The sequence below is a fragment of the Leptonotus elevatus genome, chromosome 17 (genome assembly GCF_054856555.1).
Source record: "Leptonotus elevatus isolate MCC_2025b chromosome 17, RoL_Lele_1.0, whole genome shotgun sequence".
In the NCBI taxonomy this organism is placed as follows: domain Eukaryota; kingdom Metazoa; phylum Chordata; class Actinopteri; order Syngnathiformes; family Syngnathidae; genus Leptonotus; species Leptonotus elevatus.
The window spans coordinates 13,101,579-13,125,890 of NC_141255.1; the positions used below are offsets into that span (position 1 = coordinate 13,101,579).

The 24,312-nt window shown below is 46.0% G+C and overlaps 2 protein-coding genes and 2 long non-coding RNA genes across 8 annotated transcripts; 3 read left to right on the plus strand and 1 right to left on the minus strand.

Moving 5' to 3' along the window:
- The first annotated feature begins 895 nt into the window (after positions 1–895).
- On the plus strand, positions 896–13,088 carry znf219 (zinc finger protein 219). Of its 4 annotated transcripts, none has more exons than XM_086058212.1 (6): positions 896–1,202; positions 1,278–1,372; positions 8,123–8,194; positions 8,270–10,241; positions 10,321–10,473; positions 10,706–13,088. In XM_086058212.1, exons 4-6 carry the CDS (start codon positions 8,273–8,275, stop codon positions 11,692–11,694), a joined length of 3,111 nt encoding a protein of 1,036 aa, XP_085914338.1. In that variant the 5' UTR covers positions 896–1,202; positions 1,278–1,372; positions 8,123–8,194; positions 8,270–8,272; the 3' UTR covers positions 11,695–13,088. The 4 variants fall into 4 exon arrangements, with proteins under 4 accessions (XP_085914338.1, XP_085914337.1, XP_085914335.1 ...); XM_086058211.1 differs by having other exon boundaries at positions 1,278–1,369; XM_086058209.1 differs by lacking the exons at positions 896–1,202; positions 1,278–1,372 and adding an exon at positions 3,170–3,327.
- On the minus strand, positions 2,180–3,573 carry LOC147160058 (uncharacterized). The gene is made up of 2 exons (XR_015090428.1): positions 3,439–3,573; positions 2,180–3,137 (listed from the first exon to the last, which is right to left on the minus strand). It is a non-coding gene; the product is annotated as an uncharacterized LOC147160058 (long non-coding RNA).
- Positions 11,931–20,394, plus strand: LOC147160059 (uncharacterized). The gene is made up of 4 exons (XM_086059082.1): positions 11,931–11,982; positions 13,783–14,000; positions 18,272–18,326; positions 18,847–20,394. The coding sequence occupies exons 1-4, from the start codon at positions 11,931–11,933 to the stop codon at positions 18,975–18,977; spliced, it is 456 nt and encodes a 151-aa protein (XP_085915208.1). The 3' UTR covers positions 18,978–20,394.
- A 121-nt stretch (positions 20,395–20,515) lies between these two features.
- LOC147160060 (uncharacterized) lies at positions 20,516–24,311 on the plus strand. 2 transcript variants are annotated; one of them, XR_015090426.1, is made up of 4 exons: positions 20,516–20,615; positions 22,236–22,533; positions 22,781–22,949; positions 23,044–24,311. It is a non-coding gene; the product is annotated as an uncharacterized LOC147160060 (long non-coding RNA). The 2 variants fall into 2 exon arrangements; XR_015090425.1 differs by lacking the exon at positions 20,516–20,615 and having other exon boundaries at positions 22,037–22,533.
- The last annotated feature ends 1 nt before the right edge of the window (position 24,312 follows it).

Sequence of the window (24,312 nt, forward strand, 5' to 3'; positions counted from 1 at the left end):
AACGTGAAGAGAATGAGTCGGGGGGAGACATCAAAGGGATTTTTCAAGCCTGGTTACCGGGACAACAGACATTTGCATGCCATTAGCTTTTTACATCATATTAGTGACACGCAAGGGTGGGGGAGGGCCTGGGTACACTACACTATACATCACGTACGTGCACACACACGCACACACAAATGACATACAAGCACTAACACCTTTTGATTGACAGCTTTCAACGCCAGCAAAAACCTCCTGATAACGATAATCACGCACACGAGGACAAGTTGTGACTAATTCCAACAAGTTGCCCACCCAAGTAAGACAATAAGAAGGGTAAAATGATTACAAGGAGTCATGTGTGTTTTCCACGTGTAACCTTATCAGCTTCCGCCATCATGCTGTCTGTCCGTCCGTCTGTCCTCCCTTTCATCCTCTTTTGCTGTGAGTGCCGCTTCAGTGCCCTCACTATTGTGGCAGCATTGTGCCAGTAGGCGTCGCCGTGACAGCCGTTGTCACGGTAGCATTGTCGGGGGGTGGGGGGGAAATGATGGAGTGTGTGTGCGTGCGCGTGTGTGCGGTTGGAGTGCATTACAGTATCAATACACTGACACTGCGACAAAAAGGACAGCCGCCTTAGCCACATATCACTCCTCCTCCTCTTCCTCCTCACCCCTAAATCAATCTCTCTCTCCTTCCATTGATTTCACACACACACACACACACACTTCCTCAGCCCACCTCCTCCGACTCAAATGTACTGCAACCTCACCCGTCTCCCCCATCTTTCATTTCATCCCCCTCCCTCCTGTCTGCCATCTCGCCTGCCCCTCTTTCTTTCTCTCTCTCTCCCACCCTCACCCCCATCTCCCTCCCTCATGGCTGTTTTCCTTGTTTGTGTGTGTGTGTGTGTCTCACGCTCTCTCTGCATATTAATTGGTGCATTTCTGCTGCGGCGGAGCAAACAATCAAAGCATCACAGGCGGCGGCGGCTCATGCCATTATTGTACACACACACACACACCCACACACACTCACACACGATGGCAAATGTACACATGTGTGCACTTGTAGACTGGCATGGCTGCTGAGACAAATGCAGCACACAATGGCTCATCCAGCAGATATGTCGGGTGTCAGCACAGTCATTTGGAATCTCGGCGAATGTGTGGCGAGCGTCACATCCAAACCCGAAGGCCTCCGCAGCTCACCAACTCCAGGCAAGTACGCCGATCCGTCTGTTGCCCCTTGCTCTTGTGTTCTTCACACTAAATTGTGTGTGTGTGTGTGTTTAGGTCCAGGGAAGGAGTTTGGACTCTCGGAGCACTCCAGTGCAAGCACTCGGCGCTTTTGGACTCTTTAAGCGCGCTGGTGTCCATTTTGAAAGGTGGTAAGGAGGCGATGTCAAACTTGTGTGTTGGAAACGGGAGTTAAAAACAAATGAAGAGGGCCTCATGCCCATCATTCAAAAAGCTTCCCAATTTAGCCTGTCCCTGTTTGAAGATGAGTGGTTAGCCTTGCTAGCAGAAGCTAGCAAGGCTAACCACTGTTGTCATCCGCTAGCAGCAGTTTTTCTATGAAGTGAAAACGGCACCTCCAATGTTGGTAACTGGTCTGAAGACCAGAGTCCACAAGTCGAGCTTTCTGACGACTGGGGCACAAGTATTGGAATTGACTCAAAATGGCTGCTTCAAGACAAAATGTCCACCACCAGAGCTTATAGCCTCTTAATAGACACGTCCACCCAAAACTACTGTCTCAAACTTGTGGTGGTAATTTTTTCCCCCACACTTTCTAGGTGTGTGACTAGATGAGTTTGTTGGTGACCCCCTAAATAAAATTTTCACCAAGATACACACTCTAGCAAAAAATGTGTGAGTCCTTTCAAACTCCAATCCAAGAAGGCCCGAGCACGCCAATCATCTTCCTCCTCGTTATCATTGCTAATGGCAGTGTGAAAAGAATATATGGACATATTAGTCAATGCCATCCTAATAGAGACTCATAATTACTCTGATTTGAAGAAGGTTGCTGTTGTTGTTGTTTTGCCCTAGAACTTGAACAAAGTCCCTTGAGGAGGATAAAATGAACAGGGCTTGCTTAGGGTTAGCTTGCTTGAATATTTTCATGCAAGTGGGCAATTGTGTGTGTGTGTGTGTGTGCTGGTCAAAACTGACCTCAGCTCCAATGCTTCATGTTAACATTTTCAAATTTGTAACGTTTATTGTCTACTGGAGAATTCAAGGAGATATATTGTATCTTTCGGTTTATCTCAACTTGTATATTAGCGGCTTTGTTTAACACGTGTTAGCTACTTAGAGGAGCAGTCAACTTCTTTAAGATAACAGACACATTCACACTTAGCACTAGCTGTTTTTTTTTTTCATTTTCATTTTTTCCATTTAGTTTTATAACAGACATAGACGAGGCAGACGTGTCATCGCAATGCCTGTTTAGAGTTGTGTTATCTCTGTGGACCAATATCAAACCATCAGCCGGCGCGGCTCGTAAGGGGCCCCTTTGCAGGCTTTGCTGACAGCCACGCGTTTAGTTGTTGCCGTTCAGAATTTGCCTTTTGTTCCCTTTCCAAGAATGTCCCTTCTCGCTTGTATAGAGAGTGCGTTGGCCTCGAGGTATTTGCAAATACAAACATATTTTTCAGGTATGCAATGCCATTACACGTAGCATTTTGGTGTGGGCAACTATGCTGCCACACAAGCCACTTATCTGCCACTGAAAATGAAGGATAGTGAGTGAGCCTTCATTTGACAGGCTTGCTGAAGAAAGGAACAAAAAAGGAAGAACAAGTGGGTCATTCCATCTTTTGGTCTGTGTGGGTTTTTCCCACCGAAGCCAGCAAAGCAGGACACGGTTTGGCATTCCCACAACCAAGACAAGCAAAAGACTCTAAAGTTCCATCTTGACAATTATACCTTTCAATACGGAAAAATACACAAGTGGGTCTTGAATTGTCAGCTTGAAAGAAGTTGTTGTGGCTTCCCCTCCATCCGTGTGACAACTGAGACGCTTTTTCTTGTCCTCGTCCCTCCTGCGTGTCAGCTGCCATATTTGGGACGGTGGGATGACGCTGTTGTAAAATGGAGCCCGTGCTGAGATCATAATTAACATTTCCAACCTACACGGAGCCCTCCACCCTGAAGAATGGAAGAGGGGGGGGGGGGGGGTAGAGGGAGTGAGTGAGTGAGTGAAAGGGAGGGAGGGGGAGTCGCCGTATGCTTGTACACAAGCCTGATTTCCATTTTTTTCCCCAAGTCGTAATGTATTTAATTCAAACTGAACGTAATCATGACGTGTCGCGCCATTAATCTGCGAGCCAGCTCACGCGTAAGTACGAACGCTTTCCGTCGCTGCCGCCTGTCCGATAAATGTGCATGGATGTGCGCGTGTGCACGTATGTGCGCGCGTGCGTGTACATGTGTGCCCGCGCCGACTCACCTCGACGTGCACTTTGCTCCCCGGTTGCTGTTTTTCCTGCAGCTTTTTGTCGGCTCGTCGCTTTGTGCTGAAAAACACTTTTCATGCGTGGAGCCGCGCGCGCGCGTGTGCGTCATGTTTGTGAGTGCGACACGCGTGACACATAAAGTCACATATGGGACCCCCCCCCCCCACCCCACCCGCTTTGCTTCGTTTAACTTTGAGCAAGTTGCGCAAGCGAAACGTAACCGAAGTCACCGGAGCAAGAATAGCACGTGGCGCAAAAGTTGCGAGCACACGTACACGCAGATTTGCGGCAATCAGCCTTTTGTTGCGGTGGCAGGAAGGACGCGCGCGCAATCACGCACGTGCATAATCCGATTGTTCCGGACGTTGTACGTAAGAAGAAGAAAAGTGTGCGGGCTGGTCCACATGCAACTTGAAGTTCTTTCGTTCGTTTGTGGAGATTTGCAGATGTTATCCGTGATGGCTCGCCCTCCTCCTCCTCCTCTTCCTTCTCCTTCTTGTGCTGCCCTCGAACATTTGGGGAACAAAATGGAGCCGCCAGACGCTCATTTGGCTTCGTTCAGCTCCGTTCAGCTCTCGGCTCGCTTTTCTTTGCCATCTTGTGGACGATTTGTCTTTTTATTTAATTTGTTTATTTGGGGGAGGGGGGCAAATCAGGAGGAAGTTCCACTTTTTTATTTTATTTATTTTATTTTATTTTATTTTATTTGGGGGGGGGGCGCAAATCAAGAGGAAATTCCACTGTAGAGTTCTAGCCACGTGACTTCTGACCGCTTTCTCTTTGATTTTCTTGTTGTTTTTGCTTTTGGACTGAGCAAAAATGTTCAGGTGTGCGTGCGCTGAAAGATGCTCTGGACTAAGCTGTCAAGGACGTTCCTCCATTCAAGAGTCGTCTTCTCCGCCTTTGTGCTGGGGGGCCACTTGTGCACGCTGCTGCAGGTGGCTCTTAGGGTGTGCATGTGTATATTTGGACCCCTTCTGCTCTCCAGCCCTCTAACAGGGCCCTCGTATATGTTGTACTTGAATTCCAGAGCAACAAGTGTATGCCACAGTGGCCCAATCAGTCCTGAAGAAAAGCGCTTCCAGAAGACTAACAACAGAAAATGGAGTTGATAACATAGACACGAGGCCTCTTTGGGAATGTAAAATCTCCTAAACTTTCTTGGACCCTTCATTAAAATTTGTGGAAAAGGTCATAGGGTCAACGTGCTTCATGTGGAACACAGGAAAATACATCTGTTGAAATTGAAAAAAATGAAAGACTCCGCTTTAGTGCTGCTTGACTTAATATATTTCATATATCAGCTTGTCACCAACTGGTAGACTTTCTTCAATAGGAAGTTGAAATGTGATTTGTTATGGCGTAAATTATGGGCTACGAAAATAACTATTATGATATGAAATGAATATTAATATCGTAAGTTTATTGGTAACTTACTTGCAAGTCTTTTCTTTGCTTCTGAACTCTCAAGTGTCATTTTTTCTGTAAATGCCATTGGTGGCCTCTTGCTTGAAATATTGCTGCCGTCAAAGATTTATTGTAGCATCCTTTCATAAAAGTTAGGACTGGAGTTATGTATGCTAATAATTACATTCACTATTCTGCTGGGAAAAGAAAGGAACGTTCCGAAACAAAAAGCCAAAAGCGAACAGACGTGTAACGTACGGACAGAGATGCCACTTTGTGTGGCAGTGTCGGTGCGTCCGCCATCTTGGATGTGGCAGCTTTTTACTTCAGATAATCAAAACTGAACAACTTCATGGATATATTCACAACCAAAAATAACAAATGTCACTTTTAGTCCTTATCTGTTGACGTATCAAAGCAACCTGCCGTATTTCCGGGATGAATTTCAGGAGTCATGAATTTGTGTCGTACATTTAAGTGATTCTGATGAATGGTTCGGATATTTTGTGATTTCAGTCAATGTAACAGCTAACAAGATAGCTATGAGTGCGGCCTTCCCCTCTGACTGCTTCCTCAGTTCTTTTTCTTTGGGGAATCCCACATCGTAGTAGTTACTGCAGGGGAATTCAGTTCACATTCCATCCAAAGTCATTGTCTGTCTTCAGATGTGCTTTGGGTGGAAAGGGCTTCTGAGCCCAAGTTGGTGACTGCAGTATGTATGCAGCAGATGATACGTTTCCTTATTGTTCATGTAAGGTTCCCCTCAAAAAACAGAACGAGAGAATAAAAGTCCCCTGTGTTCGATTACTGTCCACCAGACCTTGAAGGACTCCACAAGCGCGTAGTGGAGCGCTGAGCCATCGGTTGGCTTCCGTCGGTCGCCAGAGCAACATTCCTGCTTAGTCGTTTTTAAAGAGGAAGTGCAATGTGCAGACGTGCGCTAACCTGCACTTAAGGATCAACTCTGGATACTAACACAATGACAACCTACTGTATTGCCGTACCCCGCAGGCAGAAGCTTTATATGGAGGTGTGTTTTGATTTGACACATTTGCGAATCGAATGTTCTCCCAAAGCTTTTGGAAGGAATGTTTCGAATGGGAAGCACAGCCCTTGCGCAAGTCAAATCCGACTTTTCAGGGCGAGCTCATGTAGTAGGCCTTCAAGGTCAAATCTACACCAATGACCTTTCTCACATTGGTCCAATTGTTGCTCACTGCTTCCCGCTTCGGCAAAAGTTCAGGAGTGATTCTGATTTTGAGTGTAGAACCTTTTGAGGGGGCACATACAATTTTCTTTACTATAATATGTTCTGTGCACCTCCACCAGTCTAAACACGGCATTCTGATTACTGTATTACATTTGTGGAATATGAGTTATGCAGTAGAATCTTACCATTTTCATCCATCTCAGTGAGCGGCCATTTTGCCATTTGCTGTCGACTGAAAATAACATCACAGTGCTTAATGGCTCAGGTGACAATCAATCACGGCTTACCTGTTTTCTGATATTGGTCATGTGACCTTTCACAAGCTGAGCCATGATTGGCCGTTCCCTGAGCAAGTGTGATGTCATTTTCACTTGACAGCAAGTAACAAAATGGCTGCCCCATGAGATAGATAAAGATCATATTTTTTTATTACTTTTTTTTTTTTATTGTTTAGACTAGTTGACTTGGCTTCTACTTGTGAAAAATAACAAGTACTGATTAAAGTTTTGTACTAGAGCAAAACAATTTTTTTTACTTCCACAGCGAAGAAGAAGAAGAAAAAAACCATCACTGCACAAGTTATCAAAACCACGCGTTCGCATAGCTTTGCTAACATTAAAGAGTTACGAGCCCATTTTGTCAGAGCGAGTCAATGTGCAAGTCTGTTTTCAAATGTATTGAGTAAACAGTCTGAAAAATAGATCAAGTACTGATCCCCGAAGAATGTACTTGATTACTGAGAGAAATGCTTGCCACCACTGAAAAAATCGTAGCAGTGCAAGTTCCCACAGTTGAGGTACCTCCTGAGCTGATATTGTAAGGATTTTCAGGCTCTGAAATTCTGTGGTGTTCCGTTTCGGCGGCGTTTGGGTTCTGGGGCTTTCCTTCTACCTCCACGGCTGGGCCGGCGGCACCGTGGTGACAGGACCTATCATGGCGGAACAAAGCCCAGCCGGGGTGATATTCTTTTGAAAATGTTGCAGATACATTTAACTGCTGTGTACGCTTACGCGCGCGCGCACACACACACACACACACACACACGCACACACACTGCAGGTTTGGGTTGCTGTTCTTTTGTAAAAGCGCCGCATGTTTTCTTTCTCTTGTGCCTTGGCTTCTTTGCACTTCGCCATGTTGGCAGCCTCCGGTCTACCAGCTGATATCAGCATTCTCTGGCACGGCGCCAACCAACAGCACCGCAGGACGGGAGGTGGGGGGGGGGGGGCAAGGGGGGCCAGGGCAGGGGGGCAGAGAATGAAAGAAAATTAGTGAATAATGGACCGACGGAGGGAGGGAGCGAGCGAGAGACGAGAGAGGAGAAGAGAGGGGGATGGGAGGAAGCAGTCAGGGCGAGAAACGACAGACAGAAGAGAGAGAACAATCATTGTGGATTAACCTGTGTGCAGTGATATCACTGTGACTCATAGCTGAGCTAAAATGTCATCTGGCTGCGTAGCAATCTCACCGCACACACACACACACACACACACACACCGACATTACAATGTGCGACCTTGTGTTGTAGCATTCCTCCATTTTGGCCATGATGGATCCGAGCAACCCAGCAAACGCACAATCACGTGCGCATCTTTTATTTGACGGCACCGCAGCCACATTTCCGAAATATTGCGTGTGCATGTGAGCACACAGGAAGGGTGTGTTGGGAAGTCCAGATATCCCACTTCCTGTTTGGGACGGTGAACATGCTGCGCTGGTGTCCAAACACACACTCAAACACACACATGCAGGCTAAAATTGTGTAACAGGTGTGCACCTGTTATGCGCAGTTAGCCACAGATGCTGCCTGCGTATTTGTCATATATTCATAATACAGCGTTAGTATGGAGTCAAAATTTGCTCACAGGTATTCTATCTCACAGTTAGAGGTGGCAAATTCAGGTCCACAAAAGGAAAAACCCTTCTACAGTTTGGCTTTAGCCATAGGTGCTTCACAGGTGTTAGCATTAGCAAGAACCTTGCTTACCAGCTTCTTCTTTCAGTCTTTGTAGTTTCTGGTTGTTTTTTTAAATATACATTTTCTTGTGTTTTCTACGCAGGGGATTGAAGGAGGAGCTGCACCCCCACTGGCCGAGACCCTTGAGAATGGCATAACGCTGCATACGCCCCCGGTAATTCAATCAGCGCTGCGGACCACCGCAGTTGTCTGGTGGTGCACTAATGTGTCTGTTTGTTTGTCCATGCAGAGGATGGATTCCCCATCAGAGTTTGTGTTGCCGTGTTGCCCTGAGCCATTGATCCATCCTAAAAGTCCAGAAGCATCCCTTCACCATCCGGACGCAGCGCCATGCCCCCCTCTCTCCGTGTCGCCCCACACTGAGCTGGACCACCCCCACAATGAGGGCCAAGAAGATGACCAACAAATCGGTGACGCTCTTCCGTCCCCCACCCCGGCTGTGGCTCTATTCCCGGGAGGGGGCGGAGCCGAAGCGGGACGCAGTCCGAGTCTGGAATCTTCCCCGCCAGCCACGCCTTTGGCAGCCCCCCTTGGTTTTGGAGCTCTAGAGTTTGCTCTCTCTTCAGGACCCAGCGGAAGCTGCAATGACGAGCTGGACTTACAGCTCTTCCAAAGGGACGCCGTCACCAGAGCGGCGACAGGACCATCGCTCCGGTTCTCCTGCCACGTCTGTGGGAAGAGATTCCGATTCCAAAGCATTTTGTCCCTTCATGCCAGAGCCCACAGTCTGGACCGACACCGCCAGGCCTCGTCGCGTTATCGGAGTGCTCTTCCGTCAGCGCCTCTCAAACAGAACCTCAGAGTCCAACAGAACAAAAAAGAGCAGAGTCTGAATTACAGAAGACACTCTGTGAGTGAGAATCTTACACATGTACTTCAAGAGGAGGAGCTCAAAGGTACAGAATTAGAGCAGAACCACGCAACAGTGAGCCCTCCACTAAATGAAGACCTTACTCATTGGACGGCATCCACTCCCGTCCCACTGACGTTCCGTTGCCATGCCTGTAAAGGTAAATTTCGTACGGCTTCTGAGTTGGCGCGCCACGTTCGCATTCTCCACAACCCGTACAAATGCACGCTTTGTCCTTTCGCCGCCAACCAGGAAAGCTCCCTGGCTTCCCATCTGCAGGAGTGCCACCCCTCCCCAGCGGGCCCCACTTTGCCTTCTGCCTTTTCGAATTCCAGCCCGGTTAACGCCCCCTCAGAAGCTCCCCAAACTTCATCCCCTGCCAAAATATCAGAAACATCCTCGTTACCGGCATTCCGTTGCGATACGTGCGGGCAGAGATTCACTCAGTCATGGTTCCTCAAGGGACACATGCGCAAACACAAGGACTCCTTGGACCACAAGTGCCAGGTGTGCGGGCGCGGCTTCAAGGAGCCGTGGTTTCTCAAAAACCACATGAAAGTTCACCTCAACAAGCTCGGCCTGAAAGCCGGCTTGGGAAACAACGCCGATCCACAGGCGAAAGGCTCTGCGGGTCACCTGTCCTTAAACGCCCTCTACTCCAGCCTTCTTCTGGCTCATCAGGGGTCTGGCAGAGCAGGGCAAGGGAGACCAGAGAAAGAGACCGCAAGTAGGATGCGGACGGCCTCCGGCAAATCAGCTATCCTGGGCTACTTGGGCCTTCCCTGTGACAGTGGCGGGGCCAGCTGCACGGAGAGACTCCAAGCTGTGGCCCAGGTGGCGGAGAGGGGAAACTGCGGAGGCAGCGTGAGCGCGGAACGTGGTGAGGCCGGAAGAGAGAGGACAGAGCTTAGATGTACCACCGAAGGAGGTGAGCAAACTCCCTGGTGGCAGCTGGTGGCTCGAAGTCTTGCCGTGGCTCAGCAGCAGCAGCAGAGAGAGAAAGACAGGGCTCACCATACCCGTCTAACCAGGACCTTGGGAGCAGATAGCGATCCGGTCAGAGCCTACGCTGATGCTATGGATCCGAGAGGGGCTTCCGGAGGAGCCTCGGGCGCAGCCGAAGGTCCGTGGGAATGCCCCGACTGCGGGAAGCTCTTCCACAGCCTCCAGCAGGTGCTTGTTCACGCTCGTGTTCACGCACCCAAGGCCCTGGAAGAAGGCTCTGCAGGTGAGATGGACGGAACGTGCAGCTCCAGACGAGCCAGAGGAAGCCAAGGCGAACTCAGGCAGGAATCCAAAGTGCAGCAAGCAGCGGCGGCGAGCTTTCCCTCTGCCATGCCAGGCTTCAAAGGTCAGCCTCTTCCCTGCTGGAGTCCCTTGGCTTTGCTTAGCGCTAACCTTCCTCATATTTGCTTGTGCTGCTTTCACAGGAGAGAACGGGACCATGGCGGCGCTGTCAGCTGTGGCTTCGCTTCCCAGCAGCAGGGAGCGCATCCGCGGTCGAGGGATTAAGGATTGTCCCTACTGTGGTAAAGCCTTCCGCTCATCCCATCACCTTAAAGTGCACCTGAGAGTCCACACAGGTAGGAAGCTTCTGCGGTCATCTAAAATGTATTCTGAGCTAATTTTCTGTACATTTCTTTGATGATGACCTGATCTAACATACTAAACATTACCAATTGGGTCAAATATGAAGAACTCCTGTGGCTCACACATCATCAGGCACTTTGATTTCAATCTGTGATGTAACACTGCCCTCTGCCTTGCCAGTGTGTTACTACAAATGACTAAAATGCCTCACATTGTTTTGTCAAGGTGAGAGACCCTACAAGTGCCCCCACTGCGACTACGCTGGCACCCAGTCGGGCTCGCTCAAATACCACCTTCAGCGGCATCACAGGGAGCAACGCAACTCATCGGGCTCCGCCACGTCCCCTGTGGGCAAACTTGCAGCTGCCATCAATGGTCTGACCTCCGTTAAGCAGCGCCGATCGCAAACTGATCCCAAAGCTCGGTCGGACGGACCCGGCCAGCAATCTTGGCTCCTTGGGCTGCCGCAACAGCAGGAGCATCGGTCTCTAAGGGACGTTGACGCGGAGACCCAGTACCATTATCTATCAGGGGCAATGGGGGCCTTTTACCCTGGTGGTATGGAAGGAGCATGGATCAGGGAGTCTCCTCCTCCCAAAATCCTCAAGGTTTCTCGCCGTAAGCCCCTTACAACCAACCGGATAGTGGTGGCCTGCGACAAACCAGCGTCGACTGCGCTGAATCAATCGGGCACCTTTGAACCTCTCGATCTGTCCCGCCGTCCCACGCTAAGCCTCGGAGGGCTGGAAGAAGATGGAGGAGGAGAAGAAGGCATCAAACTGAAGCAGTGTTTGGAGTGTCCATTTCGGACATCCTCTGCTGAGCTCATGAACATGCATCTCCAGGTTAACCACACCAGTAAATCCCGACGCAAAATTAGCCCTCTGTCCGCCTTCAACGATGAGGAGGACGATGGAGCCCCAAAGGGCACCAAATCCTGCGACCAGTCCGACTCACTCAGAATTTGGGGACACACCAACGTGTCCCAAGTGGGATACCAGCAAGGCTCCTCAAACCAGACCTGGACCCCCAATGGGCTCCCTCCGGACCATCGCGGAGAAAAAAATGAATCCAACTGGGCTTCGAGTGATGGCCCAGCCCTCCAAAGCGAGTTGGGGGATGAAGAGGATGAAGATGGTGAAGAGCAGGAGGACGAAGACGAGTGCAGCAGCTGCGCGGAGGACCAACACGAGGGGAATGTCCTCACAGATTAAAACAAATGTGGACCTCCAAACATCTGCACATTTTCCAGAATTTTTTTACTCCTTTTTTCCAAAACACATTTGTGAGTTCAAGCACTCCAGCAAAGGTGGTCCACGTCCAGACTTCGGGGTGGAATTTTCTGTGTCGTCAACATGGTATTTTTTGTCTCAGACTAGAGGCGTGTTAATCGGTGGTTTATGCCCGCACTTTCAGTGTTTTTTGTGAATAAAGGAAAGCTGATGTCACAATGAAAATAAGACTACGCAAAGGTAGCGGCAACAATGAAAGGACTAACAAAGGTAAAGACATCCCAGTAGAAATTGTAGCTTTTACCACAAGAGAAAAAGAAAAAAAAAGCTTTTTAATGGTGTTTGTTTGGTTAAAAAATGACCGTGATGTTTGTGAGCTGAATGTCCTTACACAGCACTGTGCAACTTGTTCTTCTTTTAGTGGATCAAATGTTGTTTTACTTATTCACGACGGATCACATCCCGGTCCGAGCGTGTGGTGTTGAAGAGCGCTGGTGTGTTTCCGCGGGAATGTACGGCCACAGACGCCGATCTCCGACTGGACGCTCCTAACGAGCGTCAATTCCACCGTGCCTTCTGTTTCAAGCACTTCCTGGTCTGTTTTGTACAACCGGCGTCTTTCTGTCTGTCCTTTGCACCAAAGCAGACCCCCGAGATGGAGACTCGAGTCAGTGTGACTTGGACCAGAGTGGACTGACGTCACTGTTTTGATGACTTGTGACTTGACTCGACTTAAAGTAAAGGAATTAACTTGAGACATGAGGTGTTCTAAATTAGGTAAATTGTGTGACTTTATCCCATCTCTGAGCCCAGACTTTAAACCAAGGACGTAGGGTTAAGAACCACGGCTGGATGAAATCTGGCCAAAATCTGTCCAACGAGACACTAAAGCTAGACGTAGACTAAACATCTTCTCTTCCCTGTCACTCTTCCTGCCGGTCCGTTTGTGGTCCGGAAGGCCTTTCTTGGACTTCCATGTGTGTTTGACATGTTTGAAACATGCTCTTGTGCTTGAAAAGAAAAGTCTTGTTGAATGTTGTACAGCTAGCTAGCTTAGAGATGTCGCTGGTATATTGTTTTTTTGTTTTCAGAGTGAGAGCACAAACCCACGCAACCGCTGTTCCCAACTCAAACCAATCTAATCATCTTAGTGGCAAAGAAAGGAAAACCCCTCCCACACTCCAAACTACATTGTCGCCTGGAATATTTGCACAATATCCACCAATGTCAATCAAACGTATGTCACAAGGCAGCGCAGGGTTTGAGCTCTCATGTGGTCGACTGCCATTGCAGTGAGGGCCGAGTCATCTAACATACTCTAGGCGTGACTAATATGAGCAACATCAACAAAAAAAATAAACAAATAGATGACGTGATTGAACGTGTTTCTCTTCACGAGAATGTCCAGTTTTACTTTAGACTTACTTGAGTGACATGTCGTTTTGACAGAATGAATGACAATATTAGGTCATGGTGCTTAATATCACCAGTTAGATTGTTTGTCCTGTTTGAACGTTTGCTTTGAAAATGAAAACAATACCAAAAAACGCCAATCAAAAATAGACAATGAAACACGTAAAACTTGCTTGACATGTTCCAAGCACACTCACCTGTCACATCCCTGTGAGGATAGGCCTATCATGTGAACTTCTGATTTGGACGTTTCGTATGAAATAGTCACCCCACGTAATACAATGCTCCATTTGCTCTTCATCTTCATATTTAAGAAACCAATCCGCATACTTGACCAAGAGATGAAACCCAAATACAGAGTACTTTTTCTGAAGATGGCCTTGTATCAAGTTTAATCCTTTTTTTGCGTGAAATAGCGCCATCTAGTGCACTCAGCTGTCTTTACACTGACTAACTTGGGAGCATTTTCGAGGCAAAACCGCAGCAGCACAGCCGACGATCAACCGGATAGCAGGCGTTAGTTGATCGACTGCTCCGGGCTCGACCTTCTTCTGACGCACCATTAGCCTCCCTGCTGACTGAGAGTGTGGGGGGCGATGCAAGAGAGAGCGAGCGAGCGAGCATCCTCCCCCCTCCTCTTCCTCCTCCTCCAGTGAGCTTCAGCCTGCAGCCTCACTCGCTCTCGCAGCATCCGCCGGCTCCAGCTACAGCAGCAGTCTTCTTCTTCGCACATCTCGTTCTACTCGTTCTTCAGGTTCTTCAACCTCTGCTTCTCGTTCTTTCTCTTCTTGCTGACTTTAGCGGCGGTGGCAACTCGCCTTCCTCATCGTCATCCTCATCGTCCAGAAGCGCTGCAGTTTTGCACCATGAGCGAGGTAAGTGTGAACCAACGCTTCATCTTCATCATGCACCACACGCTCTTCCTCTTCCTCCCCCCGAGTCTTCCTCGATCTCAAGGTGCGGCGTCAACTCTCCAGCTTTCTTCTTCTTCTACTTGAGCTTTTGACGCAGTGTTGTTGCGCTGCAGTACAGTATGAGGCCTCCTGCACGAAACGCAAACACGATCAAACTCGAGCAGTTCACTTCCTAAACACATTTCTTCGTCTTTTACTAAAACTTTATTTTCAAAAGTTTGATAGCAGTCGTCCTTTAAGTCACGGTTAGCTTTCCTAGTTGCAAGACAATTCTAGAGAACATAATTTAAAAAGCTGCCTTTTGTGTATTATTGCGGTTCTCTATACTTGCAGTGCTGATTAATTACCTTGTTTACTATTTAATGATATGTCTGTTTTTGCAACATACAATGCTGGCTATTCTTGCTGCTCTTCATTTTTATACAAGGTAAAGATTTATTCATGATGTACAGTATTACAGTATATGTGAACAGTATGTACAGTATGATATATATATATATATATATATATATATATATATATATATATATATATATATATATATATATATATATATATATATATATATTTATAAAGGGCTGCACAATATTGGAAAAACATGCGATATGTTTGTTAAATATTGCAATATCATTAATACGATATTTAGCATGCACCTAAAGAAATAACTTTTTTTCATGTGGCAAAATAAGCAAGCTCAATTTATTCTTAGTTCATTATTTGTAATTACCCTACACAATGTTCAACTATTGGATGGTGATGCAAATTTAAGTTGGTCACATAAAAGCATACTATTCCATATGAAACTTATTGCATCGTTGTATGTGTATATAATATATATATATATAGAGTAGAGCTGTCAAACTATAACTTTTTTAATCAGAGTAATCACATCTTAGAATTTTGATTAATCACGATTAATCGCTAAATAAAAAAGGCTTTTTAATCAACATTTTTTGCCTACCAAATTTAAAGAGCACCTGTTATGTGTTAATTATTTCTACATTTAATGTTACGAGGATGTCCTCAACATTTTTTGATCCACCACACTCTCTCAGCCTCCTCTTTTTCTAAACAGTTAATTACATGCATAATTTAAAATGGAAAAAAATGACCCCGATAGTTTGATATCAACAAATATTCTGAAAGTCAGACGCAAACATTTATTAAATGCTTTACTTTAATGCGTGTAGTTATGTTTATTGTTCAAACACAACCTGTCCTACCTTTAACATACACATACTGTGTGTGTGTGTATATATATATATGTATATATATATGATTTATCATTGTTCATGTACCATGTACTGTTGTTTGTGGTCAAATTCAAGTTTGCTCGCTTGGGAATGTTGGCTTTTTTCCCCTCTGGCTCATACTTGACGTCAGGAGCCGCACACGTCTTTGTTTGACAGCTCATCTCTTCGGGCTGAAAGCTCCTCAGCCGCTTCCTTTTCACTCCTTTCACCGGCTTCTATTCAAAACACACGCGCACACGCTCTTAAGGCCCGACTGTGTTCTCATTGGCAACAGCTCGAGGAGGCCGTTGGTATGGTTGGCATGTGCACAGCGTGAAGGTTTTTGCCAACTTTGTGGGAATATCAGAGGAAGAATGCAGGAGAGCTCTTACGTAATGACAGAATTCCTGTTTGCAGCGTTTCCGCTGTGTGACAGCTGTTTGCTGGATTTTCCTCTCATACACACACTTCCTTTCACTAAAGTCCACACGCACACACACACACACACGCACGCACGCACGCACGCACGCACGCACGCACGCACACACACACACACACACACATACACATACTGACCTCTAATACAATAATAATCTTTACACCTCGTGGCTTGCATGATTATCTTCCATGTGAGCAATGTGGACATTTAATCCTTTGACGTGTGTCTATAAATACACTGAAGGGACTTCCTGTTCTTCTATAGCAAAGCTCTCCTGTATACTTGTGAGCGAGGCAGTGAGTGTGTTTTCCATCAAACATTCATAGCAGAACACAAAAGCTTCTCCAGTCCCTTTCCCCCTTCAGGACCATTTCAGACCCACACCCACTGGCTTACATAAAGCCATTAAGGCACTATTTTTAATGGCCCCACTTCCACGTCTTCAATAGAAAGAGCGACGAATCAAACGGTGGCTAAGTGTGCCCTACTGTTCTCGCCCACGAGAGCTTTGTTCTGTTTTAGGACCATACTGATCTGCCATAGGATGTCACCATCGGGGTTTGGGAATGCCGCTAGAATCGTCACCCTTGTGGGGAACCTCCGCTATGTGCATCTACTTATTCTGGTCAACGGCAAACTGAGAGAGGGGTGGGGGTTGCGGGTACTCAGTGTAGGCTAAAAGCTCTCAAGTTAACATTAGGTGGACAAAAATGGAGGTATTGCAGGATTACATAAGAGCCATATTCCTCATTGTATTCCCACTGCAGAGGATTCAGAAGAAGCATCACTGATGATCACATGTGCCTCATTCCAGGAAGACGAGCGCTCTGGGAGGCTGGGGGGGGGGGGTTTGTTGCTTGTGCATCCATCTGGCTCCCATTCACGCTGGCCCACTTCTCCCTCAATTCGCCGCGTTGGTTCCAATCTTTCTGCGCCTCTTCTCTTCGCGCTCCATATGTGTCTTTCTCTCGCCGTCAGCCGTCCGCCCCCGGGGGCTTCTCGTTAAACGCTGCAATCTGTCTTTGCCTCTCAGGTTCAGCGGCACCGACAGCCTGACAGATTCATGCGGGGAGATCCTTTCGCATTTCTTGCCCTCGATCCAAATCTCAGCTGATGATGGTATTGTCGTCATCGATGCGATTGCATGTAGTCGAGTGAACTGTAAGGACCAAGCGCTGTTTGTAGAATTTTGGCGATTCAACACAGCTGTCTGATGCAGTGCACTCCGCATGATGCTAAAGATATGACACAAATAACTCTCATGGTTTCATTTGTAAAGTATCTTTGGGTGTAATGTCTAATCAAACACTAATGACTGAAATAGGATCAGGTTGAATCGGTCATCTCCGGTGTCGGTGAGAGCCGCGTAACCGTCAAGTGAGCGCTTGGAATTCAGTAGCATCCTTGAGCCTCAGAAGATTCACCCAAAAAAAGGGGCAAAGTCTCCAAAGGTTGAGAAGACGACTGTACGGAACAAGTTATGAGAAAAGAACAACAAACAGTTTCGCAAGATCAAATTTGTTCAGAAAGATGGAAATTTGTTGTTGAGCAGAACAAATCTCAAACGGAATTTAGAAAAAATCATGGAACTGCCTATTGTGAAGTAAACAGTTTTGACTTGGCTATGTTGTTCGAACATACTGCAAAATTGTTCACACGTACTGCGAGTTGTTCAAATATCCTGGTAAAGTCATTCAAACATATTGATAAAGTCATCTAAAGCCGCAATGCGCATGCGCAAGTCAACACACCATGGCATGATAGGAAAAATGAAGTTTTTAGCATTTAGCATACCTTTTACCAATATGTTCAAACAACTGACGTCTGCACGACATTGCAGTACGTTCAAAGGATTTTGCAGCCGTTTCGAACGACACAAGCCCATTCAAGTGTTTAGCCCTCATTGGGAGTTCTACGCTTCCGTAGAACTGACAAGACTTTGGTAGTAAGTGATTTTTGTCGGAATTCCGTGTTAGCTTTTCAAAGAATGTTACCTGTGCTGTCGGATACATAGACTTCACATTTTTCCATTGCCAAACATGACAAGAGTATTTGGAGGGATGCATTTTTTTGAAGATTTGTGGCATTTCTCGGGCCAGGGGCTTTAGAAGATGAGGGTGGTTGACTCGCTCAGGAATTTGTTATGTTCGTGTATGTTTTGTGTGCATGTTGTAAGTCAACAATACTAGAAAAAAGGAAATAAAACAAGGAGTTGTACACATGCATCTTGGTCCCCCGTCGAAGACTGTTAGTCACATGACCGTTTCCTCTCCCTGCTTTTCATCCTGAGTGTTTGTCAAAGTGTCACACGGCCGAGCATCCGCAGTCTTCTCTCTCTGCAGTCCCTCCGGCAGAAAAACACACAAGTTGTTGTCCGTCTTCTGACCCTAAACCGTCCCAATTGCGCCATATACGCCATACGGGTGGGATTGTTGGACCGCCGCCTGTCGCTCGCATCTCGTCATCTGGGAACACTGGGAAGATTCCAGGGCTATCGACGCCACGGCATTTGATGAAAGTTTACACTGACGTGTTGTTTTTCTTCTTCCTCCTTCTCACAGCTGACCTCTTCAAAGTCGGCCAACAGCGGCCAGGCGGCTGCAGACGACAGTAAAGGTGCGTCGATAACCACACCAGGTCCAGAAAGTAAAAACCCTGCCACGATTTGTCCAATTCAAGCACATGCTACTCTCAATTAGTCATTTTCTAACAAATCCTGATGACAATATGTCTCTGACACGGTGTACTTGCTCAAATAGCAGTCCACACTAAAACCAGGTAACACCGAACAGTCCAGAAAGTAAAAACCCTGCCACAGTTTGGCTTTAGCCCCAGGTGCTAGCTAGCTAGCTAGCTCCGTAGCTAGCTCTCATGGTGCTTGTTTACCTTTTAGGGAGCAAGCTAGCTAGCATCAGGGGCTAAAGCCAAACTGTGGCACGGTTTTTACTTTCTGGATTGTTAGGTGTTACCTGGTAGTCGTGTGGACTGCTATTTGAGCAAGTACACCGTGTCAGAGACATATTGTCATCAGGATTTGTTAGAAAATGACTAATTGAGAGTAGCGTGTGCTTGAATTGGACAAATCTGACATCCGTCAAACGCCCCTCTGCCTCCTTCCCTCCCCCGGTCTATGCAGAGAAGGCCTCGGCAGCAAAGCCTCTCGAGCAGGAAGAAGAGGTCGACATCGACCTGGAGGCACCGGAAACAGAGAAGGCGGCGCTGGCCATCCAGAACCAGTTCAGGCGTTTCCAGAAGAAAAAGAAGTAGAGTGACTGCCAGAACGGAAGCAAAAAAATGAGAAAAAGAAAAAAAAAACTTTCCGCTGATGTACAGAAATGTTGGGGTGGGCGGGGCTATTATTTAAGTATTGAGGATTTTTTTTTTTGCTATTGTTTGCAAAGTATCATAAAGAGTTTTTTTGCATGAGATTGAGCGGAGGCGCTGGGGGGATAATTGCGACTCATTAGCATGTCCCGATGACGGCCGCCACTCAGAACGCACAAAAACAAACACAGATGACAAAAGTCAAGCACACTCAGCCGGCGTCCGGTTTCATGACGGCGAAGATGACGGTGTTTGTCCAATGTCTCAGACAAGACCAACATGGAACGTGCGGCCCAATGTATTCAAATACTTCTCGGGTCATTAGATCAGAGGTGTCGCTTGCACGCTACTGACGTCAGCCTCCGCACTTTGGTAACCTGAACGCCCCACGCACAAGCGCCGACCCGCAGCTGGCTTCGTGTTACCTCAAAACCACGCTCGTCACCTTCAGGACGCCGACCTGGGACAAACAAGGACAAAAGCCGGCCTAGATTCCAAGCACACAGTCCCGCCTTGCGACACTTCACTAACTGCTAACAAGAGCCTAATTAGTCCATTATTATAGGAATGTAACCTTGTTTCTATTTCAAGCCAGCCAGGCACCATTTCCTCCTTTTTCCTCCTTGGTTACAAACCTGTAGTTGTTCTATTAGACACAGCTTTCTTGCTCTACTCGTATTCTTTGTTTAGGAATTCCAGTTTGTACTGTTGGACACCAAGTGGTTACGGAAGCGTGGCACTGCCAATGTGGAGTAAACTTTTTCGACTTGCAAATACGTTCAAACGTACTTGCAAGTACATTTGAACATATTTGCCAATCAAAAATGTTTACTCCACATTGGCAATTCCACGCTTCCGTAAGTGGTGCTCAGGCTGTGCTTGAAATCGCCGCATATGACAAGCTCCAGATGTCAACTGGTTAAAAAAAAAAGACATTTGTCAGGAAGAGTCAGCTCTAGACAACAATCTGTTTGAAAAAGACAAATCTAGCTAAGTTGTATGAAAGAGACGTAAAAGTCATCATCTATGTTGAAAGAGAAACGTATCTCCTGACATTTAATGGAAAGAGTGGCCGTACCAAATCTAGATGAGAATTGGTGTGAACCCGTGCCCACGCAAAAGTGCTTTCCCCTTAAGTCGAGTCACGCTGTGCAAATGTGGTGTTGGCACATTATTTAGCATGTTAGCATGCGATTCCAAACACAGCCAAGCTGACAATGGATGTCCTCCATGGCGTTCCTTCTTCACATGACTGCTGTTTTGATTTGTGGAAATGCTTTGTGTATTATTCCCGTCGTGAAGGCATGTGACGTCCACGACATTTTCTTTTTGTGCACTCAATAAAATCTGCTGCATTTGGCATTCTGCTTGTGTTGTGTTGCTTTTAGTGTTTTTGTTCAGAGGGAAGTAGACAAGAATAAGCCTCTCCGCTGATGGGGCTGCATGGACGTTCTGACCACCATGTGGCCGCTGGCGGAACAGCAGGCAGCCAACATCAGGACTGTGATGGTTTAGTCCTGAGAGTTGAGACACAGTGGAGGTATCCATGTCACTTGTATGTTTTAAAATACTCATCAAAAGGTAATGTTTTATGTATGTATTTGTTATTATTAATGCTATTTTTGGTTGTTTTATGTGCAGCACTTTGTTTCAGCTGATTATTTTCAGTGCGCCATACAAACGGTTTAGAAAAAGACTAATATTAATTTGACTGAGATGAGAATGCGTTTGTGAAGCGTCAGTTCTCAATTATTTGTGACACATGTTGTTGGAAAAGGGTCAGATTCCGGCAGGAATGTGATGTCAAAATGTTTGATGAGAATTTTGACGTAAGCGCTCGGGCTAAGTCCAACTGCTCCACTGACCTACTTGGAGAGGCGCCGACGTTCTCTGAGTTCGGTTGCTTTTCCTGCCACCCTGCTCCTGTCAAGACTGGACGTACTTTCCGGTGTCGGTATCAGATGTGATCGGGCTGCCAGATTGTATCGGGGTCGCCTACTGATGGCGTCACGCTACAGAATTGGCTGGAGATTATCCGTTTACAATGGGACTCCGGGTGGCGGAGTTCGCTTCCCGCCTGAGGGAGACCATATATGTGTGTGTGCGTCCGTGCGTGCGTGTGTGTGTGAGTGCGCCACAAAGAAAAAATATGTCCCACAAAATGTATGGACTGAAATGGTCAAAACGTAAATAAACCTAAGAATATAAAAGCAGGATACTTGAAGATTTAAGAAATACAAATAAAAAAATACTGTAGATTGAAGCGCCATCGAGTTTGCCGATGACGTCAATACAGCAGGGCTAATGAAATGCGCGATTCAGACGTGTTCACTTCGGTTTGGTTTATTTTTTAGTAGTTCACAATACATCACAAAAATTGTCTTAATGAAAATAGGAGCACATTAGCAATCTAAACTGACAATATTTGTCATATCTCAGGCAATTAATTCGTGTATTTATCATTTATTCAATCTATTTAATTATTTATTTAATATATCTTGCTTTTATATTATTAGGTTTATTTACGTTTTTAAAATTTAAAAATATGAAAATAAAAAATATGCTCAAATCAATAGTCACGAGAAATGCCTAGAACATGAGAAAGTTTCGAGCTAGACACAAGCTTCAATTTGAAGTGGAAAGGGCAGGACATATTTAGTGTTGGAGGTGGGGGAAGGGGTGCTTTCCATTTTTCACTTTGATAGTGAAGTCCCACGTCACTTTACCTGTGACTTGGGATAATAAAAATGACTTATTTGCATTCGGATGGCCAAGAGGTATAAACTTTTCCTGGGGCGTAGACGACGTGGGTTCGATCCCCACGTTCTCCACCATATAATTTAAAAGTGAGCTAAGAGCAAGAATCAGACCGGGGTCTCCCGTGGCCGTGGCTCAACTGTCCTAAACGTTTTCCAATTCCCTTTCAACAGTAGTGCTTAGTTCAATACCGACGCAATATATTTTTGGCCACTGACGGGCGGTGGCGCTGCAGGCACGTTTTGGTCAGGGTCAAAGTAAAACAAAAAACGTGGACGCGGTCTATTTGAAACAAGCTATCTGTATTCGTTTACATCGCGACGCCACTTCTAGCTGTGCAGCGATGTTTGGATTTTTCGAACTTTAACATCTTATTAAGCGATTTGATGCAACTTTAATGAGTTATGTGATTTTTTGCCAAGTCTAAATTTTTATTTTCCTTAGCAATGGAAGAGGACATGGAGAGAGGTCCATCGTTCCAGGTTGCTGAACAAAAAGGAGCACTACGCACTTGACCACATGTCAGACTTGCTGACGGTTAAGTCCCAGTCCACAGGAATAGCAGCTCATTCCGGATCAGTGGTGTCGGCGGCATCAGTGACAGGTTTTGTTAACAGTGGCACACAACTTTTTCTGCTCTGTGAATTGTGCCTGCTGCCCGGACAGTCTGGACCTCGCCTGAAACTTTCCGTTTGTATGTTCTGACGTGCATGGCCACGTTATGGTCGCGTCCTCAAGAATGGTGAGTACCGTACTTTTTTATTCTCCTTGGTACTTACCAAACATGAACAATAGAATGCAAGCATGTTTACCTCATTGCATTGCTTCTCCTATTTGGGTTTTAATTAAATGTAGGACAATTTGAATATTGTAGTTTTTCAATACTATAAAATTACTTCTAATATTTAACTTTTTCATCTCAAATCAAATTTTTACAAATTGTAATTGTAACCGCTTTCAAATCTAGTATGTGTTACATATTGCTACAGCACACATTTCAATATGCGGAGGAAGAGGACTTCTGCGCCCCTGCCTCAAGGATTTGCGCTCTTGGCCAAAGCGACAACGACCTAAAGTGTCCATTCTGATTGATAAGGACCGGCAAGCGCGCAGTTTCCACCTCACCCCAGACACTCTCAACGGGCGATTGCAAAACAGGTAACAATATTATATATTTATCATTGCAAGTTGCCATCTAAAACAAATGTTGCTCTATTTCTCCTTTTTTCCACCTCCATCCATCTCTGACAAGGTATTCAACCCTGTTCATCTACCTGCACCTGACTATAACACCAAGGGATGGGGCCTGCTCTCAACACCAGAAGATGTGAATGAAGAGAGAGCTACACGATCTGGGGCTGTGGTCGGTCGTCAACTGGTGCGCAGAGGGGGCAACGCCATCGCTCTGTGGCGTCCTGCTCTCTGTCCTTAAACTTCTTACAGCTCCATTCCTTCATCATTTGTAAGCACGAGCATGAGGTGCTGAATGAGCTGCCATGCCCCCCACGGCTGTCTCCAGGTTCAGGTCCGTGTGCTTTGATGTTGTACTCCGCGTGATGCAATGCTGATGTTGCGCATATTTTAAAGACAGATTAACATTAGTTTTCTCTTTTTGTTTAACCATGTAGTGTCCGCTGGTGTGACACGGTCAAAGTTGGTGCTCTGTACAAGAGCATGGACAGTGACATTACTGGTTACCATCTCAGACATCCTCCTCCTATGACACAAAGAACACGCAAAAAAATTAAATTTAAAAAAATTGACTTTCGTATCAGACAAAAAAATAAAACTACTTTAGTCATTCAATGCTTCGGATTTCTTATTAAACTGAATTTAGAATACTCCAAAATCAACATTTGAACAATTTAAGTGGTATTTACTTACGCTTGGGTCGGGGTCGAACCCGTGTCACCAAGAGACATCAAGTTTCCACACGATCATCCGACAAGGTGAGTGTTCACTCTCAATAGCTTTTTAAAATTCACTAATTTTGCTCACTTTTCATCATGTGGCATTTTTGGCGTGCTTAATATATTTATATGCATGCGTGTTAATTGTCTACAAATGGAAATGTTCAAATTTGGCCAAAAATGCCCGACTTCCTATGCGTTTGAATGCGGAGTCACAAATAAACCCTTTTGTATCAAATGTACCCAATTGCAGCTTCAGCACAACGGCCAGATTGACTGCAAAAATTGCATAATTTATTTTTTTATTTTTATTTTTTTTATATCAAATGTATCCATTATTAAACAGACTAAATCAAGTTTCAGGCTGTGTTGATTCTTATTTCGCTCTACATGCGCCAAAATGGAATGCTTGTTGTCTTTTGAGGCATGGCTTTATGAGACTTAGGCCACCATGCTGCGAGCCGTCCAGCGCTGCCCTGCTCTCAACTGGTGAAACGCACACTTTTGCAAATTCACAAGCGTACAAATGTTAAATTTTATTTCAGCATGTGATATAATCATTCAGGTGAGAATTTGTGCTGCAGTATCAAATGTTGAACCTCTTGTATCAC

Bases quoted from the DNA above. Each gene is read 5' to 3' on its own strand.
- LOC147160059 (XM_086059082.1), top strand. From the start codon at position 11,931: ATGAAAATAAGACTACGCAAAGGTAGCGGCAACAATGAAAGGACTAAC. The intron at 11,983-13,782 runs GTAAAGACATCC...TCCTCCAGTGAG, and splicing joins CAATGAAAGGACTAACAAAG to CTTCAGCCTGCAGCCTCACT. The intron at 14,001-18,271 runs GTAAGTGTGAAC...TCCTTCTCACAG, and splicing joins AGTTTTGCACCATGAGCGAG to CTGACCTCTTCAAAGTCGGC.
- znf219 (XM_086058209.1), top strand. From the start codon at position 3,289: ATGACGTGTCGCGCCATTAATCTGCGAGCCAGCTCACGC. The intron at 8,195-8,269 runs GTAATTCAATCA...TTGTCCATGCAG, and splicing joins TAACGCTGCATACGCCCCCG to AGGATGGATTCCCCATCAGA. The intron at 10,474-10,705 runs GTAGGAAGCTTC...TGTTTTGTCAAG, and splicing joins GCACCTGAGAGTCCACACAG to GTGAGAGACCCTACAAGTGC.